Here is a 22,117-nt window from a genome sequence, read left to right on the forward strand (position 1 = left end):
CTACCATCTATGCTACTTATTTTCTGTACCTTCTCCCCCTTTCTCCTTCTCCCACTCCCCTGTTGAGATCTTCATTTCTATGGTTCTGCTCCTGATCTAGCTGTCCTTTTAGCTTGCTTTTGTTTTAGGTGTAATTGTTAATAACTGTGAGTTTGCTGTCCTTTCACTGTTCATATTTTTTATCTTCTTTTTCTTAGGTAAGTCCCTTTAACATTTCATATAATAAGGGCTTGGTGGTGATGAACTCCTTGAATTTGATCTTATCTGAGAAGCACTTTATCTGCCCTTCCATTCTAAATGAAAGTTTTGCTGGATAGAGCAATCTTGGTTGTAGGTCTTTGGATTTCATGACTTAGAATACCTCTTTCCAGCCCCTTCTTGCCTGTAAGGTCTCTTTTGAGAAATCAGCTGACAGTCTGATGGGAATTCCTTTGTAGGTGACTGTCTCCTTATCTCTTGCTGCTTCTAGGATTCTCTCCTTCATTTTAATCTTGGCTAATTAATTATGATGTACCTTGGTGTGTTCCTTCTTGGGTCCAACTTCTTTGGGACTCTCTGAGCTTCCTGGACTTCCTGGAAGTCTATTTCCTTTGCCAGATTGGGGATGTTCTCCTTTATTATTTGTTCAAATAAGTTTTCCACTTGTTGCTGTTCCTCTTCCCCTTCTGGTACCCCTATAATTTGGATGTTTGAACATTTAAAGATGTCCCTGCAGTTCCTAAATCTCTCCTCATTTTTTAAAATTCTTGTTTCTTCATATTTCTGTTTGGTCATTTTTTTCTTCCTTCTGGTCCACTCCCTTGATTTGAGTTTTGGTTTCCTTTCCATTCCTATTGGTTTCCTGTGCATTTCCCTTCATTTCAATTAGTTTAGCCTTCATTTGTTCCTCTAATTTGTGACTAAAATCAACCAATACTGTGAGCATCCTGATCACCAGTGTTTTGAACTGGGCATCTGAAAGGTTAGCTATCCCTTGGTCGCTTAGATTTATTGGCTCTGGCGTTTTGAGTTCTTCTTCAGCCATAATGTTTTGGTCTGTTTGTGCCTATTATGTATGAGGGGCGGAGCCTTAGATGGTCACCAGGGCGGGGCAACCCAGGTCTCTGGGGGCGGAGTCAGAGCGGGGCAATGGCATTTGTTCTGCTCTCTCTCAGATTTGTCCCCTCTGCCGCTTCCTACAAGCAAATTGGACCCTTCTGGTGCTGGTTCCCAGGTATGTGGGCTTGTGCAACCTCCAGGACCCTATGGGTCTCTCCAACGAACTCTCTGTGAGCCTGGGAGCTTCTCCCAGTACCTCAACCCCAAAAGTCTTTCCAGTTGGTGCTTTCAGGCTCTAATTCCCATCGCTGGGGCCCTGGCCTAAGCAGTCTGTCTCACTGCTTGCTCCATCGCTTGGTTTATCTGCGTGCGAATGTGTGATCGTGGTCAGCCAGCTGCCTTTCGCCCTCACTGGGTCCGCCCGTTGCCACCCATACCTGGGATCCACCATCCACTGCCTGGGCTCCTTTGTTCCTGCGCTCCTGTGCCCCTGGGTGGGTCTGGCTGCTGCTGACTCTGCCCCTCTTACCGGTCTGGATGAACAGTTCGTTTTTGTCGGACTTCCATACAGTTCAATTTTCTGTGTTTTGGCTGCGTTTTTGTTACTCAAACTTTGTTGTTTTTAAACGTGGTTGTGCAAGGAGGCACAGTGTTTCCCACCTAAGCCTCCATCTTGACCGGAAGTCAATACTTGCCTGTTCCTATGTTCTTTGTAGAGCAAGAGCTCCTTAAGTACAGGGGTAACGTTGTCTTTTCTTTTTAACTCATCACCTAGAAAAGTGTCTGACATTGACAGGGAGTAATGTTCATTGCTTTGAAGTCAAGCCATCTGAATATTACTTAATGATGTGTATTTGCTGTTTTTACTGTACTTTTTATTGGATATAGCTATTTGGTTTTTATGTAGCTTACTAGACAAGCTTATAGTCATGATCTCCTGCGTGAAAGAAATGGTTTTGGTTGATTTGTTAAATGAGCACTTGTGCGCAGCAAGAATGCGTCTGGTTGTGGTTGTGAAGCATTATTGGTTTGCTGCATGATACATAACACTCATAAGGGAATGTTCCCTATCCCAGGTTTCGGGGCACCTCCTCAAACAAGTAAATGTGAGTTTTATTTGGAAATCACCTTATCTTAATCGCATTTGTATTTTCTTTATTTTTAGTTTTTTGAATTCTTGTAAGAGCTTATTTAAGCCAAACTTGTGACATGTGCCAGGGAGCAAGATCTCACAATGCTCCTCAATGGGGTTTTTATCTTATTTTAAATTTTACTTATTGATTTGAGAGAGAGAAAGATACATCGATTTGTTGTTTCACATATTTATGTGTTCTTTGGGTGATACTCGTGTGTGTCCTAACCAGGGATAAAACCTGCAACCTTGGCCTGTTGGGAAGATGGTCTAACCAACTGAGCTACCTGGCCAGGGCTCCTTAATGGTTTCTCTCCCTTAATGGTTTTTAAGGAGCCCTGGTCAGGTATTAAAAATGGCATTTTAAAACTGAGTAGTTATGTGGTTTTAAGCAAGTAAGTCTTTTGTAATTCAGTTTTATTATATGTAAAATGAAGATTAGGAATAATATGAATATTCAATATATCAGCACATGAAAAACCCTTAAAACAGTACCTGGCATATAGTGTCATCCTTCTGACTGCTATTCATTTTCTCTAAAGAAAGAGAACAAATTAAATGTCTCAAAGATGTTTTTCAGCCTAAAGAGTCTCTGAACACATGACTTTGGCTTACAATACAGTGTATACTTACTCACCTCTCTTCTAAGAGAATTACCTGTAAACTCTTTTTTTTTTTTTTAAGATTTTATTTATTTATCTTTAGAGGGGAAGGGAAGGAGAGAGGGAGAGAAACATCAATGTATGGTTGCCTTTCGTGTGTCCCCTGCTGGGAAGTGGCCTGCAGGGAACCGGCCTGCAACCCCGGCATGTGCCCTGACTGGGAATCGAACTGCGATTGTCTGGTTCGCAGGCCTGAGCTCAATCCACTGAGCTACACCAGCCAGGACCTGTAAACTCTTGAGTTGAACATAATAGAATGTTAAGTAACAACAAAATGTTTTATTTTTGCAGATGTTCTCAAATAGTGATGAAGCTGTAATCAATAAAAAACTTCCCAAAGAACTCCTATTACGGTAAGTCTAAATGCTAATTTTATATTTCTCTGTGTGTGTATATATTTGTCTACTTAAAAATGTATAGACTTACTGCTTTTTTCATATATATATATGATCTAGATTATCTGAATTTGTAAATTTATTGATTCTTTTGTTAAACAATCTTACTTTGAATTTTCTAGATATAAATCAAAATTTTGGATGTTTCACTTAGAAACAATTTTATCCTACCCAATTTCTAGCTATATGAGATTTTATTTACTCGTTTCCCCTTTGCCCTATTCTTATATAGAATGTGAAAGAGGTGGTATATTTTATTTTATTACAGTACTAATTTTTTGAAGACGATTCTAATTCATCCTTTCCCCCCACTTATATTTGCAACAAAATATTACATTATTCTGAGGTGCTTTTAGAAGAGTAATGATCCTTTATTTTGTTTTATTTATTTACTTTTAGAGAGAGGGGAAGGGAGGGAGAGAGAAAATGAGTAAAATGTTGATGTGTGAGAGAAACATTGATCAGTTGTCCTTGCATGGCCCCAAACGGTCCAGGCCTGCAACCCAGGCATTTTCCCCAACTGGGAATCAAGCCCGTGACCTTTGGTTCACAGGCTGGTGCTCAATCCACTGAGCTGCACTAGCCAGGGCACAACAACCCTTTATTTCAAAGATAAAAAGGCACAGTATTTGAAACTCTTTTTTTCCTATAATACACATGGTTCTATCAATCTTTTTAAAATTTTTATTTATGGATTTGAGAGGGAGAAAGCCAGCACAACACTTTTAAAAAATATTGATTTTTAGAGGGGAGAGGAAACAAGATTTGTTGTTCCACTTACTTATGCATTCATTGGTTGATTCTTGTGTGTTCCCTGACTGTGGATTAAACCTGCAACCTTGGCCTATCGGGATGATGCTCTGACCAATTAAACTACCCAGCAAGGGCACCATTTTTTCTTTTAATGTATAGAAACTACACTTAGGATCGCCCATAATATAAAACACGCAGCTCCCAAAGTACATATATCTGACTCAGGAATCACCTAGTGAAAAATAGGCATGAGGGGACTTACTTTTAGCTCATTATTTGGGCACTTAATCACAACATTCTTTGTTTACTTATATGGAATATTGTGACTAAGAAAAAAAGGATATTCTCTTTTGCATTTATAAGAAGTTAACAAGTTCCTGTTTTCAGAGGCATTTACTTACTGCTCTTACTTGCTACTGCCAGTCTGGCCAGCCCATAACTAGCCTACTCTCTGCTTCAGGATGGAAAGTACTCTCTGCTGTAGTGCTGGTGAGGAAAGGTGTCCCTGGCATTCTTTAGTGTTTGTACGTCTGAGTCCCACACTGTATGGCAAGATCCTGATGAGCAGGGACTATACCCTGTAAATCTTTATGTAGTGCCTAACACATTGGAGATACTAAGAAAAAAATCACTAAATTGGGAATGGATTTTCCTCATGGAAGCAATGCATACGTACATGCTGGTTGAGTAATTTAAATAATAGTTAACCCCTTGACTATGCAGAGCCATTGGAGAATGTATCCTGCATATATTGTGTGACATCTTGAGTATCCCTCAAATTTCAGCAAAATTTAGCTATTTTAAAGAGAAATATTTTTAAGTCGGTTATGTTCCTCACAGTTATTATATGCTGAGTATACTAAGACATACTTGAGGGTTTTAAGATAATTTTTTATTGATTGGTTTTTAGAGAGAGAGGAAAGGAGGAGAAACATCGGTTTTTCCGACTTATTTATACATTCAGTGGTTGATTTTTCCCTTTTAATTATATTTTATTGATTATGCTATGACAGTTGTCCTAATTTTCCCCCCTTTGCCTTCCTCCACCCAGCACCCCCCACTCCCACAGGCAATTCCCACACCATTGTTCATGTTGATGGATCACGCATGTAGGTTCTTTGGCTAATCCATTTCCTATACCTTAGTCTACATCCCCAAGGCTGTTCTGGAACTACCTATTTATACTTCTAAATCCCTTCACCTACTTGCCTATATCCTCCTCCCACTTGACAACTATCAAAACACTCTCTGTATTCTGTCTCTCTGTTCTTCTTGTTTGCTTAGTATGTTTTTTAGATTCAGTTATTGATAGATATGTATTTTGCTATTTTATTGTCCATGGTTGATCTTCTTTTTTTATTTTTAATAAGCCCTTTTAATATTTCGTGTATAATGATGTGGTGATGGTGAACTCCATTAGTTTTTTCACGTCTGGGAAGATCTTTATCTGCCCTTCAATTCTAAATGATATCTTTGCTAGATAGAATGATCTTGGCTGTAGGTCCTTGCTTTTCATAACTTGGAATATTTCTTGCCAGTTGCTTCTGGCCTGCAAAATTTCTTTTGAGAAATCAGCTGACAGTTTTTTTGGAATTCCCTTGTAGGTAACTAACTGATTTTCTCTTGCTGTTTTTAAGATTGTTTCTTTATCTTTAATCTTTGGCATTTTAATTATGATGTATCTTGGAGTGGGCCTCTTCGTATCATACGCGTGTCTATTTCCTTCAAATAATTAGGGAAGTTTTCTTTCATTATTTTTTTCAATAAATTTCCAATTTCTTGCTCTTTCTTCTCCTTCTGGCACCCCTATGATGTTAATATTGGGTTGCTTGAATTTATCCTGGTGCTGGAGCTCAGGCAATGAGACTAAGAAGCTGATTATACTATCCTTGTTTTGCGGGGGTGGGAGGCGGTTTGGATTCTTTTTTCTTCTTCCGATTGGTTGTTTTTTGCTTCCTTGTGTTCCAAATCATTTATTTGAATCTCAGCTTCATCCACTTTACTGTTGTTTCCCTGTAAATTATTTTTTATTCTAATTAGTGTATCTTTCATTTCTGACTGGATCTTTTTTATGCTGTTGAGGCCTTCACTAAGTTCTTTGATCATCCTTATAACCAGTGTTTTGAGCTCTGTATCTAATAGATTCCTTGCCTCCATTTTGTTTAGTTCTTTTTCTAGAGCTTTGATCTGTTCTTTCACTGGGCCTTGTTTCTTTGTCTCCTCATTTTGGCAGCCTCCTGTATTTGTTTCTATGTATTGGGTAGAGCTGCTCTGACTCCCTGTCTTGGTAGCGTGGCCTGATGTACTAGATGTCCTGTAGGGTCCAGTGGTACAGCCTTCCCCATCTCCCTAGCTGGGTACTCGAGGTGTGCCCTTTGTGTGGGCTGAGTACACCCTCCTCTTGTAGTTGAGTCTTGGTTGCTGTTGGCAGGTCAATGGCAGGGATTTACCCAGGCCAGTCAGCTGCAAGGACTGGCTATGACCACTGACCACAACCCTCTGCCCTCCATGGAGAATCTGCTCTGCAGGGGCAGGGTGGTGATGCTCTGATGTGGTTTGAAGCTGTCACTGGGTGTGCAGGCCCTGGGTTTTCCTCAGGTGGTACTGACCAAGGTCAGCCCCCAACTATGTTTTGCCCGGGACCACCCAGCGTGAGCTATAAAGCAATCTGAAGGCTGCTACTTGTGCTAGGTTTGGAGACTCCCAGGTGAAACCAAGCTGTGAATTTAGACTGGCTGCTGCTAGTGCCAGGCCTGGGGCCACTTGGCAAGAAGTACAGGGGCCTGGGGCTCACTGAGACTGGCTATTGCTTTTTTCATTTTAGGAAGTTGTGAAGCATGAGCCAAGACCTGCCACTCATATGGAAAAGCAGCTTGAATGGGCTCATGAGTTGGGTGGGACAGCATCTCTGGGTATCTCCAGGGCAGGGCAAACCATGTTAGCCAGGTTGATGGATTCTCAGATATGGCACCAGCCTGCTGGCTTTGTGGGAAGAGGGTTCAGAAAAGGGACATTGGTTTCTCTCTGCCTTTCTGCCTGGGAGAAAGCTGTCCCCCAGCTGTCACCTTGATGCCAGACACTTTAGTTGCCCCTGTGTGCCACCCGTGCCTTTCAAGCTGCTACTGCAGTGCTGAACTCGGAGGGAGTCTGAGTAAATCTGTATGTGATTTCTTTAACAGGAACTGCTTGGGGTTCTACAAGTTTCTTCTACTGACTCAATCCCCACTGGTTTTTGCAGCCAGAAATTATGGGGACTTACCATCCTGGCGCTGGGATCCTGGCGTGGGGCTGGGACTCCTCATTCCTAAGATATTTCTCCTGAACTTTTATACACCACATAAGGATATGGGACCAGCCCATTCCGTATCTCCACCCCTCCTACAAGTCTGGATGGATATGGTTTCTTTAATTCTGTAGTTGTCAGACTCCACTCAACTTGATTTCTGATGATTCTGAGTGATGGTTGTTCTATATTTTAGTTGTAATTTTGATGTGGTGTGGGAAGGTGAGCCGTGTTTATCTATGCCGCCATCCTGACCAGAAGCTCCCCCAATTCTTACATGTTTTTTGAGTGGGGGTCCAACCCGCAACCTTGGCTTTTTAAGATGATGCTCTAAACATCTGAGGTATCCAGCCAGGGCACCTTAGTTTTTTTTATAATGCCATTAGTTTTGAATACTTAGCATTATTTTGTACTGCTGTAGTTTACCTTACAGCACACTAAGATTTAGGGAAATTATTTGACTCTTCAGTAACTGGCCAAACCATGTTATGGTTTATGTTTTTCTGTTTTTGCCATGAAACTCAGATTCCTTACTGTGTCCTACAAGACCCCTCATGATCTGGCAGGGGAGTAATATGATTCGGTGTATATTTTTCCAGGATTAGTCTCGGTACTATGTGTTGGCCAGATTAGGGGATAGGAATGGAGAGCAATAAGAAGGCTATTAAAGAATTCCAGGCAAGAGATAAGGGTAACATAGAGAATATGTTCTGTAATTTTTTAGAGTATAGCGTTGCTTACTCCTGCTCTATCTAGCTTTAGTCACTGTCTCTTACCCTTTTCTTTTGAGACATAATCAGCATACAACATTATATTAATTTCAAGTGTACAACGTAATGATTCAGTATCTGTATATATTATACAGTGATCACCATGACGAATCTAGTTAATACCCATCACCACACATAGTTACAAAATTATTTTGTTGTATTGAGAACTTTTAAGATTTATTCTCTTAATAACTTACAAATATACAATAGATTATTGTTTACTGTAGTCACCATTCTGTATACCACATCACCAGGATTTATTTATTTTATAACTGGCAGTTTGTATCTTTTGACCACCTTCGCCTATTTCACCCACCCTCCACCACTGGCAACAACCAGTCTGTTCTCCAACCAGTCTGTTCTCGTATCTATGAGTTTTGTTGTTGTTGTTGGCGCTGAAGAGTTATGTTGGCACTGAAGAGTTATGTAACTTTCAGTGCCTTTGCTACTTAGCTTAGCACACTGCCACTATGCATGTGAGGAAATGTTAGGCATATCTGGCTCTTTTTTTAGGTTGTGGAAAAGAGTGGGCATGAGTTGAGAGGTTGAAAAAAGGAAGATTGAAGAAGGATAATGTGTTCCTGGCTTCTCAAATTGGAACGCCGGAGATATTTCTTCTATAGCAACATTTTTGTGAATGAGAATTTGGTTCTGATTTGTATGTGTTATATTGGAACTGATCCTTGTGTACATTATAGTTTAAATTGGCTGCTTTCTAACCTGGGCAGGAAACCTGACTACGAAATATGATGTGATTTCTGTGAGGAAATGAGCTTGAGTTCCAAATCGATTCTGTACTTACTGATGGGAACATGTTCCTTCCTAAATTGAAGACAGTGAGGCTGATACCCTGAGAAGGAAAGAAGTGATTTGACACCATCAAACATGATGCTTATGAATGCATTTAAGTGTGTAAAACATAGATTCCATTTAACCATTACAGACAAATAAAAAGAAACCTTTTTGGTATCTTTGACATTACACCAAACATAATTAATTTATTGAAATTCATTGAAGATGATATTTCCTAAAATTTAAATTTTGTTTAAAGCATATAGGGCATGACTGGGAATAGCAGGCGCCCCTAGAAAGGGAAACCAGGTAACTGGAAGATAGGAATAGAAGCAAAACTTACTTTTCATTAGGTTTTTTTATATCTTTTAGACATTCAAATTTTAACTCTTCATTTTGAAGTAGTTGTAAAAATAGTACAAAGATTTTTGAGAATACCCTTCCCTAATAATTATTATCTTATATAATTAAGCAATAGTTATTAAAATTAGGAAGTTAACTGATACAGTACTATTTAATCTACAGACCTCTTCAGATTCTTCAGTTGTCCCAGTAACGTCTTTTTTCTGGCCCAATATCCAATATAGGATTAGACATTCCATTAAATTGTCATACCCACTTACTTTTCTTTAATCTGGGACAATTCCTTAGTTTTCCTATGTCTTTCGTAATCTTGATACTTTTTAACTGTTATTTTATAGAATCTCTCTCAATCTGGTTTTGTCTAATGTTTCCTTATGGTTCGATTTAGGTTATGCATTTTAGCAAGTATATTACCAAAATGCTGTTGTGCCCTTGTTCATGTATCATAACAGGAGGCACATATGTCACTACGCTCATAACTGGATGTTACCTTTGGTCATTTAGTTAAGATAGTGTCTTTCTCCACTGTGAAATTATTTTTCTATCTTGTGCAGTGTTGAGACTATATAAGTGTTCTGTTAAAAAAGAGCCTAATAAAAATTATGCAACATTTGGTTTGGTTAGATTTTAAGTTACATATTACATCATCAAGTCCAACATATGTTAACCTACAAAGAGGACAGTTGTGTTCATAGGACCATACTGTTTCCTTGTAAATGAAAGGCCACAGTCAAGTTAGCAATGAATTATAAGCGAGTATTCTTGTTTCCTCCTAACTTTAACTTGCACGTTCTCTTTCTTCCCTTTTGAAATAAAGTTTACTATGAATGCTGTAGCAAGCTGGAATCCACAGTTTGCATAATGTAAAATCAGTTAGCAGGACTGACAGTACTCTCTTTCAGAGCAGAGCCATATGTATTTGTTTAGGAGTACCTCTAGAAAAATGAATGTCAGTGTTGATGAAACAAAGAGTCTTGTGTATTTTCCAAGAGCTACTATAAAGTGACTTGTTCCTCTGAGATTTCTTCTGAGGTTGATATTGATGACTGTAAAAATGATAAGAGGGAAAAGACTGCTTGGGCCCACACATGCCCTTTTCAGCTGTAAAACAAAGTACAGTTTCAGAATGAGGGTTATTACTACTTAGAAGAATCTAAAATATTTTTCATTATATTTTTCAACTGTTGGAAGTGTTGTGACATAATTACCATGTAATATATAATATGTATGTGTGAGTTGGTAGAAGATGAACTTTCTGAACTTAACATGGAAGAAATGGTTGGTTGGGATTTTTTTGTCTGAAATGGATAATTGTGCTGTGTTGGGGGTCCCCAAGAACACCCCCAGGTTTGGTAATTTACTGGAAGGACTCACAAGACTCGGCATGTGTAGTCACAGTCATGGCTGTCCTTTATTAGAGGGAAGGAGTGCAAAGTTAGTAAGGGGAAAAGTGCAGAGGGCAAAAGAGAGGAAGCCAGGCCAGCTTCCAAGAGTCCTTTCCCAGTGGAGCCACACAGAATGCATTTAATTCCTCCTGCAACAAGTTGTAACAACATAAGTGAAATACTGTCAACCAGGGACGCTCCTTGGGGGAACCGTGGGAACTCTGCCAAAATTCAGGTTCCTGAAATGCCAGTCAAGGGCCAAAATTGCAAGCAGGCCTTTCTAAGGGTAGGACTATGATAAGTCTTACCTGCACCCATACTGTATAATATTTTATTCGAAGAAGCTTAGAATGTTGGTGGTACCTTGTAGCTTTTCATTCAGTTTAAGTACTAGGAATTCAGGATAGGTGGGGTGGGTGTGTGTGTGTGTGTGTGTGTGTGTGTGTGTGTGTGTGTTATTTATTCATTTTTCCCGTTTTAAAGCAGTCACTGTTTATTAACTAACCAGGTTATAAAAATAACCATAGTAGATACTGCAGTTCATCTTTCTAATAAGCAGTTGATTTGGTTTGGTTTTCCCTATTGCCAGCATCTCCACCTTCAACAAAATAGGTGGTCTTTTTCTTCATTCCACCTCATGGAAGAGGCAGTTTGAAGGGCCATAGGAAGTTGTTTGCTTCTTTGAAGCATTTTCCAACAATATAGTCCTTGTGAATCAGATCTTCCATGTAGATGATGTCATACGTACCAAGAAATTAAGCAATATGTTTTCTGTCAGGGCAGTTCCCTTTTGCTGATTTTGCCATAATCACTCTTATAGATCAATTGATTTACTGACTTTAGATTGTGGTACACCATGCAATATGAGGTCTATCTGAAAAAAGTCCAGCCATTATTTTTTTTTAAGATTTTTAAATTTATTTATCTTTAGAGAGGAAGGGAAGAAGAGAAGGAGAGAAACATCAATGTATGGTTGCCTCTCGTGAGTCCCCTACCAGGAACTGGCCTGCAACCTAGGCATGTGCCCTGACTGGGAATCGAACCACGATTGTGTGGTTCGCAGGCCCACACTCAATCCACTGAGCTATGCCAGCCAGGGCTCAGCCATTATTAATATAAGCAGAACAGTTTGTTCAATGTCAGTGTAACCTGGCAGCCAAGGAGAGTGGACTGGAATGCACATGTATGAACAATGAGGACCTCACTGTACTAGTCAGTGGGGGCTATAGATGCCATTGAGTGAACATGTGTACTGTGTGGCCATCACATTCAAAATGACTGAGTAAGTAGAGCAACAAATCTGCATAAAATTTTGCATTAAGCTTGAACATTCCTCTGCAAAAATTATTTGAATGATTCAGAAGGCCACAGCTATGGGCAACTGGCAGTTGGCAGTTTCATCACGACAATGTGCCTGCTCATGCATCACATCTTGTGCAGAGGTTTTTGTGTGTGTGAAACATCAGATCACCCAGGGGTGATTTGACTCAGTAGCCCTACAGCCCAGATTTGGCTCCTTGTGACTTTTGGCTTTTCCCAAAACTAAAATCACCTTTGAAATGGAAGACATTTCAGACTGTTGATGAGATTCAGGAAAATACAACAGGGCAGCTGATAGCTATTAGAGAATTGTATAAAGTCCCAAGGTGCCTGCTTTAAAGCAGGATGAGGCATCCTTGCCCTGTGTACAATATTTCTTGTATCTTCTTCAATGAATATCTATTTTTCATATTACGTGGCTAGATACCTTCTGGACAGTTCTTGTATGTGGCTCCACAATCCTCAACATGTTACTTGAGGCCTTGTTGAACTTAACAAAGGGGCTGTTGAAGATGTAGTGAAAGGGAAGAAGGTTCAGCACCTTTCAGACCTTTGGACTCACACATTGATCCCTCTGATCCCAATGACAAATGCCAGTTTGGGTTCTGCAGGAACATAGAAGTTGCCAGCTCTTCTCGCCATCCAAGCTTTGAATCTCAGTTCTGCACATCTGCCTATGTTCTTTGCGATAGTGCTTAGCTTCTTCATACATAAGCTTCCTTCTTGCCTTGGGAACCGTCTTGTGGGCCTGATCTTCAGCTCTGCAAAATTCCTTTGCTTTTTTTCTTAGAAATTTCTGACCCAGCAGGAACAGCTTCTATTCTGCACACTCCATGGTTCCAGCTAGAGAAGAGTGTTTTCCTTTCTTCCAAAGACATAATGGTTAAGAACATGGACTCTGGAATCTGATGTCCTGTATTGTCATTTACTAACTGTAAACTGAGGATTTCAGTACCTGCCTCTTTGGGTTATCACAAGGATCCAAAGGGTTGATAAATGTAAAGTGCTTAGAAGAGTGTCTGTCACAGAGTAAGAGCTATGAAAGTGTTAATATATATTACTGTTAGTTCTGTTTTTTACCCATGGACCGTAAAATGACGTGATCAGGTTCTGGGACTACCAAAAGTGATCATCTCTCAACTCTAAGGTGCAAACTGGCAAATGTCTTAATTCAAAGAATACAAAATTGCCCTGGCTGGTGTAGCTCAGGGGATTGAGTGCAGGCTGCAAACTAAAGGATCACTGGTTCGATTCCCAGGCAGAACACATGACTGGGTTGCAGGCCAGGTCCCCAGTGTGGGATACGTGAGAGGCAACCACACACTGATGTTTCTCTTCCTTTCTTTCTCCCTGCCTTCCCCTCTCTCAAAAAATAAATTAATTAAATCTTGAAAAAAAATACCTATAACCTTTTCAAAAAAGAATACAAAATCAGTCTTTCTGTTATTCAGCATTTAGTTTTCTGGCCTTCTCAATTACCCATAATAACAAAGTCAAAGAAACAGGAAGTAAGGAGAAAGACAAATGTGCATTTTACTCAGAGAATGCATGCCAGTCATTTCTCAGGCTCCTTTTCCTCTAGACACAGTTCATACAGATTTGACTGTGAGTTGCAGTAAATAAAATTGGGATCAGAAGAGTAATGCTAAAGGGGATCCACTGAGTTTTAAGAGTGGTAATCTGACAGTAAGGGAGAATATGTAAAAATAATAAATAAAAACATTGAAAAACGTTAATAGTACAGGACTACTTAATGAAAAGATATGCAGGTTTTAATCACCCATTTGGGTTTCACTGTATAAGATGGCAGCTGGTGGTATTCATGAAAGCTACGAGGTACTAAAGTAATTAAATTACAGTTCCTTAAACCTTTTTTTGGTGAGAGGGAGAGTTCAAGTGACATATTTATTTAACTTACTTACCTACTTTTAGAAAGAGGGGAAGGGAGGGAGAAAGAGAGAAGGAGAGACATCAGTGTGAGAAACATGAACTGTCTGCCTGTAGCGCACCCCAGCCGGGAACCTGGCCCACAACCCAGATATGTGCCCTGACCAGGAATCAAACCAGCAACCTTTTGGTTTGCCAGACAATGCCTAACCAGCTGAGCCACACCAGTCAGGGCACAAGTGCTATATTTCATTAAATACCAAAAAACTCAGTATAATTTGTTTTATAGGGATTTTTAACAAAATAGTTATATAAGTAACTCTTTATATAAACATATTTAAGATATTTTTGTATATAACATATGCATGGTACATTTTCATTTGTGCTTGCTACTGCAATTAATCTATATATTTTTTCTTTGGTGAGAGAATTAAAACTGTATATTTTATTTTGCATTAGCAGCCAGATACTAAAATGCTAACCAAGGTCTTGGTATTCCTTCACCTTTTTTTCTTTTTTTTTAAAGACTTTATTTTTATAGGAGTTTCAGGTTTATAACAAAGTTGAGAGGAAGGTGAAGATTTCCTATATGCCCCCGCCCTTGTATATGCATAGCCCCCATCATTATCAGTACCAGTCACTGGAGTGGTGGGGTTTTTTGTATGTTTGTTTTTTGGGTTTTTGTGGGGTTTTTTAATACTAAGGATGAGTCAACATTGACACATCATGATCCTCGAAGTCCACAGTTTATGTTAGGGTTCACTCTTGATATAAACTCCATGGGTTTGGACGACTTTGTAATGATATGTATTATCACTGCCTTAAAAACTCCTCTGTGCTCTGTCTGTTCATCTCTCTCTTCTGTCACCACTGGTCACCACTGATCTTTTTGTCATCAGAGTTTTCTTTTTCCAGAATGTCATATAGTTGGAATTCTCGTAAACTTTAATACAGGAACAAACATTCACTGAGTACCTGCAATACAGCAGGTATTGTGTTGGGTATAGAAATAAAAAAGAGTCACCAAGTTCCAGAAGCTCACTGGGTAGAAAACAGACATCAAAATAATCAATATAGCGATGCAGTGGAGATCAGCCCGGAGCAGCTGTTTTCAGTCTTTTTCATCTCATGGCACACATAAACTAGTTTCTAAGACTGTGGCACAACCAAACCATATTTTTAATTGATTTACAAAGAAAGTAATAATTGTAATTACCTACCCTTTATGGTCCAAAGTGACTTTTAAAATGTCAGGTGCTTATATTTGTATATAAGGATTTCTGATACCAAAAATTAACCAATCAGACATAACCTTATTATGCAGTGTGACTAATAAGATGCAACTCTATATTCTATAACCTGTATATTTATGGTTTAAGACAGGGCATTCACACTGATGGCTATTGTTTTGTTGGCTGTTGTCATATTTTTATTTGACAATCTAAGGGAAAAGAGGTCTTTGTGCCTGACTAAATAGTCCAATATTGCATGTTTTAAAAATTCTTGCAGCACACTGGTTGAAATTGCTGGCCAGCAGCCTTACAGCAGGCTGACATGTAGGACTTTACAACCAATTTTGGAAAGTTCAGAAGATGTTTCTAAGGAAATGAGACATGCTGAAGGAGTAAGTGGTGATTAATTAGACAGAAGGGGAGTGAGGGAGAGGACATTTCAGATCCGGGAGAGATGATAGTTTTTCCTTTGTGAATAGAGACAGAGTTTTTGATTTAGGTATTCTGTAAGATATAAGGTTCAAGGTTTTTTGTCGGGGGGGTGTTTATTTGTTTTTTGGTATAGCTTATAGTATTATAGTTTAGGATCTTTTTGTCCCTAACCCTGTAATTTGCAATATTATTTATTTTGGAGAATTTACAAACTTTGCACATACAGTCCATTAGTAAATTGAATGCCTCCTGTCTATAGAACTTCATCCCCTCCCTGATTTGCTTATTTTTTCATAATTGCCATTTGCTTTTTCAATATTGCCAAACTTAATAGTTCATTTCCTGGAGCAACAAAAAATAAAAAATACTCTGAAGAGTAAATTGGATATTTTATTTTAGTTTAGTCAGAGGGAGACTGCCACCCTGTTTAACCCCCAATTTTCTAGCCAGTAGCAGCTCCTGTGATGCCTCAGTATCATGGTAATGACAGACTATTAATAAGATACGTATTAGACACACTGCCTATGTGCATGTCCTATATATGTAATTGTACACACAGAGTTGTTTGTGTATTGAGATAAGAGCCACCTGGCTATGGGAAGATACTGTTTGTTTTTTTTTCTCAAGTCTTTTTTGTCTTCTGCCATTAAACATTTTAACATCAGAAGCTCCTTCCAGATTCAGCTTGATATTATAAAGCTAGGTTAATAGCCCTAAAGTCAAAGTCATATCTCTGTTAGATCAGGGCTATCTTGGGAACAGGAGAATATGGATCATAACTTTATCCTAGAAGAAAACCTTATTTAGAAAATAATCTTGCTGTGGCTGGTGTGGCTCAGTGGGTTAATTGTCAGCCTGCAAACCAAAGGGTCACTGGTTCGATTCCCAGTCAAGGCATATATGCCTGGGTTGCAGGTCCCCAGTTGGGGGCCCACAAGAAACAACAACACATTGATGTTTCTCTCCCTCTCTTTCTCCTTCTCTTTCCCCCTCTCTAAAAATAAGTAAGTAAAACCTTTTTAAAAATTGTTTTTAAAAGAAAATAATCTTAAGAAATCAGGCTCAATTTTATGAATATTAATCTGAAATTATGATTTCAACTGTCACTTTGTTTCCTGAAGCTTATGTGTTTCTTCCTGTTAATTGTATTATAGTTCAAAGCTCAAATGTAGAAATTAGCTTGAAAAATATATCATGACCCAATTAGATATATGTAGCTAATACTAAGCCAGTAGCTATTGTTTATATTTTTATTTTTAAATAATTTCAGATTTACTGAAAAGATTGCAGAAATAATTTAAAGAATTCCCATATACCATTTACTTGGGTTCCGCAAACATTAACTTTTACCTCACTTGCATGATCATTTTCTATTTTTTTTGTGAACCATTTGAGGTAAGTTGTAGATGCAGTGCTTTTTACACTCAAGATATCAATGTGTATTTTCTAAAAACAGATATTCTTGTACTTATCTATAGTACTGGTAATCAAAATGAGGAGATAAACATTGAAGCAATACTATTATCTAGTCTACAGATTGTATCACTGTTTTACCATTAATGTCCTTTATTGGAAAAAGGAATAAGAAGTTTTTTCTTCCTGATTCAGGCTCCAGTCCACATCCTAGACCACAATTATTTCAAGTATTAGTTACTTGTACCCCTGAGGAACTGAATGATTTGGTGTGCTGCATGGGGGATTTCCAGATATGAATTGATTGGGGTTGCTTAATTTCTGCTGAATATAATTGTGGTTAAAATAATAGTTAAGTAGCTGGATAATAAGACCAATTGTTTGTGGTGACCTCTCCATATTTGTGAAAATAAGATCATTTCAGAAACACCTAGGAAACTTATTTTTCCATTATTCATGACTGGGGCATGTGCATCTGGTGTAAGAGCAGTTTCCCATTGAGATTCAAGTTCATGGTGATGAAAAGAGACTTGACTTCGGATGGTGAACACACATTACAATATACAGATGGTATATTATAGAATCATACACTTGGAACCTATACCTTTTTTTTAACCAATATTACCCCAATAAATTCAATAAAAATTTTTAAAAGAGAGGTCAAGTTCAAAAGGAAGGAAGAGTCAAAGTACAGCCCTAATTTAAGAGGTGGTAGATTATCTGCTCTCGCAGAGATTGTGTCTGCCAGCTTTAGTTTTGTTCTTGTCTAAAGAGTCAAAGCTCAAATAAGCCCATGAGAACTACAGGTATCATACATTGCTTCTAGTGGAGTTCCCCACAAAATCATGGATAGTACCCCTAATGTCATAGCTATACCTGAAATCCTCTTCCTTAAAACAGGGGTCTGGTAAACCTACATCTGTAGTTTGATCGTAGACACTAGCATACAGTTTTAACGACCGAGTCCTCAAACTGATGGTTTCTTTTGAGGAGTAAGAAGCGTGCAGTTTTTAAGATGGGGCCATGGTGTGGTGACAGTGGAGACCACTGTACTTGAACAACAATTTTCAAAAAAGAAAGAAGTGTGCAATTTTGAAAATGCGGTAGTTTCTGCCAGACATGAGACAAGTGTCAAAACTCTAAATTCACAGGAGGCTTTCACACTCTTATGTGGCCCTTTCTTCATCTAGTACCTTTTAAAACTTTGTAACAAATACTAATTACTTGTGAGCTCAGCCCTTTTTTAAAAAATAGAAAGTAGCTCCAGTAATTATTAAACTTTCAAATGCTTTGGGGGAAAAGAAAAGTAGCTCTGGCTGGTGTGGCTTAGTGGATTGAGTGCTGGCCTGATAACCAAAGGTTATCGGTTCAATTCCCAGTCAGGGCACATGCCTGGATTGCGGGCCAGGTCCCCAGTGAAGGGGCGAGTGAGAGGCAACCATATAGTGATGTTTCTCTCCTGCTCTTCATCCTTCCTTTTCCCTCTCTAAATAAATAAATAAATGAAATCTTTTTAAAAATTGTATTAGAAATATTTTATCATTCATTGATGTGTATAATTGAACTAGTAAGTACTTAAACATACATTATCAAGTAAAAGATTACTTTCTCCCTGTTTCATATGAGCAATATTTTTCTTCGTAAATTGCTCTACTTTATCTTATAATAAAGTTGTCTCTATCTCTTTTTAGGATATTTTCTTTTCTGGATGTTGTTACCTTGTGTCGCTGTGCTCAGGTCTCCAGGGTAAGATTGGTTGACATGGTTACAAGGGCACCCCCTTTCCTGACACTGGTGATACTGGCCTCTGTATGTAGTAGGGGAACTTTTTACTTGGGTTGTTAGTTGTATGTTAACTTTCAAAGGGTGTTGTTTTACTCATGGCATTCCCAAACCCATGTAATTCTACTGTTCTACTGCATGCACCATTTGTAATTTTTTGGAGGTCTTGACTATTTGTATAATACAAACAGGAAACATTTCAAGGAAAAATCATTAATAAATTAGGCTCTACTTAGAATTGTAATAAAATAGTGTTTCATTGTGTTTTCCTGGTTCATTTTATACACATACATGTACATATGGAAGGCTCTTGAAGGTCTAATTCTCATGTTATCTCCCCACACTTTTCTCAAAAGATGATAGGTAAAATTTATTATTTTTTCATTGTAGAGCCAACTAGATTCCATTCTCAAAGTCAGTTTCTACATCACACTTCATTAGCCACTTCTGACAGTTAACATCGCTGTGACAAAATAGTGAAACATTATGATCTTATTGGCTGCCACTAATACAAAGAATAGAATCTCTGTTGTGAAAAACATTGCTTTATGAACCATTCCTATTCTCTATTGTAATATGGATATATAATAATTAACTTAATAAAATGAATGTGTACCTGTCATCATCATCTTTTTGTGAACTGGACGGTGGTACAGTCCTGGGTGTTGGATCTGTAAAACGGTTGTATCACAGAGCACGGCGTTTATCTCTGTCGTCCGACCCAGGTTTTCCTTCCACTTCCTGACACCACTTAAAAAATAAAAACACAAAACTTGCCAGTCTGGCTAATTTTAATGTAATTTCTGCATCCTAAAAGCCTTACTGAATCTGTGCATCAGCTATTTTGGAAACAATCAGTAGTGTTTGGATGATTTATGACATTTCTGTCCCTGGTATTTAAGTGGTTGCCCTAGATACAAATGAGTGGGGTTTCCTTTCTGTCTCCACATGAAGCTGAGGTCATCGTTGAGAAACAGTATACTCAGACCAGTGTCTAAACATGTTTAATTGCAGCATCTCATCTTAGCAACATTGATTTGAGCAAATTTTAATTGTTTTCATTGGCAGGTTTCTCTTTCCTTTTAATGTGCTTTAACTTTAAAAAAAGAAAGCACAGTGCCAAATTTCAGTTTTCATTAAATCTGGATAGTACATCAGTAGTTACCTTATTGTTCTCTGTACTTGCAGTATTTAATTAATTTGTTTTTTAAAAAAACAGACTCTGAAAGGGAACCTGTTCTAATTTTAGTCTCAATTTGGCATGTTTCCTGTTTCTGGAGAAAGTGGTATAAGGAAATGAGAAATATCAAACCAAATTAGGGTATATTTATTAGCCCAAGAATCTAGTAAACGTATGAACTTTTAAAAGTTTTATCTCTTGTCTCCCATGCTAACCATTTAAGAAACCATTGGAAAAACAGGAAGCTACAAAAGGAAAAGTAACATTGAACCCCGGACAAAACCTTGAAGAGTTCTAGAATAACAGTAAACTTCGTTTACTTTCATACCCCAGGCAAAACATATTTCTTGCTTGTTGTGTGAGACTTATCTGGGGGTCAGTAAGTGTACACACAGTTTCCTTCTTAAAATTCCAGTATCAAATCTGCATTTTGATTGTTACAGTAAGAGGTAATATTCTAAGTTAACAGCTCAACAATATTAAAACTTTTGTTTCTACTTTAAATTTAATAGGGAAAACTTTGAAAGGCTTTCTGATTAAAATACATAATGATCCACAACAAATTAACTCTTACTGAGTCATTTTTTCACCTAATTCTGAAAAGTTGAAAAGCCTCCTCTTAGCTTACTGACAAAATGTATGAGAAGTCTTAAACTCTCAAATTTCAGAACTACCAACTGAATCCAGTTAGAGGGAAAGGTGGCCAAATGAAAAACACGCCTGAGTATTTAATTAAAAAAAAAAAAAAGAAAGCGCAGTGCCAGTTTTCATTAAATCTGAGGAAAGTATTAAGCTCTATCAGGTGTACAGAGAAATGATACTGACCTTTGTAAGTTCCAGGTCTCCATATCATAGTTTCAAGTCTGACCAAATATATATGGAACATAGAATATTCAGAGGACTGTGTCCTCTTTCTTTGGTTTCACCCTCATTTGATCCTTGTTGAGGGATAGAGTAACAGACTTTCATCAGCTGAACTATCTCATTTTTGGATTAGAAACTAGAATCTTCCAGTTAGAAAACAGTTTCTGGTTATGATACTTAATATAGTTTGTCCTTTCTCCAGTCCGTTGAGATCTTTTATGGCTGCTAGTTTCTGTATCCACTCGTTTTTGAGATCTCTAATTGGAGAATAAAGTACGAATAAGAAGGCTGACTTACTGGGAGTTAATGGTGGGAGGCTGAGAAATGTTTTGGTCAATGTCAGTCATTAGTAGACTGAACTGTGAACTCCAGTATTGCTTGCTTTCCCCTTTTGTTTTGCCTCCTGCTCATTCTGTCTCTTTTTCTTCAAAACAGGCCTGGAATGTTCTGGCTCTGGATGGCAGTAACTGGCAGCGAATTGACCTGTTTGATTTCCAGAGAGACATCGAGGTATAATTATGTCGCGTGTGGCCCCATTTCTCATGTTAGAATGTAATTACAGCATGGAACAGATTAGCCCCAACCGTCCAGATCTCCTTTCCCTGGGGAGACAAACTATTAATTTTAGTGCATGTAAACTTCATGGGAGCCCGCAGTGTTCACAAGAACTTGCTCAGTTTTTTAAAGTAAGCAGAAGTATTTTATTGAAATGATACTAAATTGTTTGTATTAATAGGACCAAAAATTTTTTTTTTGTTGTGGAAATTTGAACCTGTATTTGCTCATTTTAAGGGAAGTCTTTTATATTTGTTTATTGAAGAATCAGTCAAGTTAACTTGTTGGGGTATGGTATTTTCATAAATTCTTTTTAGGATGAGCATTTTGTTCTTGAAAAACCTATAAATAGTGCTCGTGGAGAATGAAAGAGAAAGTCATTTATTGAATTATTTTCCTTCTCACTTCACTTCTATATCTTATCTCTTAGTATTGCCTATGATTTCTAAAGTAGAGAAACATAATGGCTTATTCAGTTATTTTAACCTCAATTTGAGCTTTGTGGTCCTTGGTTTTCTTACCAGAATAATGGAAATAATAGATTCTTCATTGTGTTAAAAGGATTAAATGAGAGTTAAATTAGATTTATAGTTCGTTTGTTTTTTTAAGTTCTAGTAGAACTTAATTGTCTTGAAGCTCCATGTAAAGTTTTTAAAAGCCTCACATTATCTTTAAAAGTGCTTTTAAAATAATACTCAGTGACATTAAGCTGGATTTTTATGTTTTTCACAATTTACTAATCCTTATGGAGGAGAATATTTAAAGCAATGCGGCCCCTACAGGCATTCAGCTTTTTGTCAGGTGCTCATTCAGTCTCTGCTGCAATTACAGGGCTATAGTGAACACTTGGGGAAGGAGACAGACATAGTAAAGGGGTTA

The 22,117-nt window shown here is 38.1% G+C and overlaps 1 protein-coding gene across 2 annotated transcripts in view; it reads left to right on the forward strand.

The window, feature by feature from the left end:
• Positions 1-22,117, forward strand: part of FBXL20 (F-box and leucine rich repeat protein 20) — a 97,566-nt gene that overhangs the window by 41,865 nt on the left and 33,584 nt on the right. For both annotated transcript variants that reach the window (XM_037140601.2, XM_037140603.2), the window contains exons 2-4: positions 3,124-3,185; positions 18,549-18,603; positions 21,119-21,193. In XM_037140601.2, the coding sequence (XP_036996496.1) occupies positions 3,124-3,185; positions 18,549-18,603; positions 21,119-21,193 (192 nt within the window). The remainder of the gene's footprint in view (positions 1-3,123; positions 3,186-18,548; positions 18,604-21,118; positions 21,194-22,117) is intronic.

This window comes from Artibeus jamaicensis, unplaced genomic scaffold (assembly GCF_021234435.1).
Source record: "Artibeus jamaicensis isolate MK-2021 breed Jamaican fruit bat unplaced genomic scaffold, CSHL_Jam_final contig_1998, whole genome shotgun sequence".
In the NCBI taxonomy this organism is placed as follows: Eukaryota; Metazoa; Chordata; class Mammalia; order Chiroptera; family Phyllostomidae; genus Artibeus; species Artibeus jamaicensis.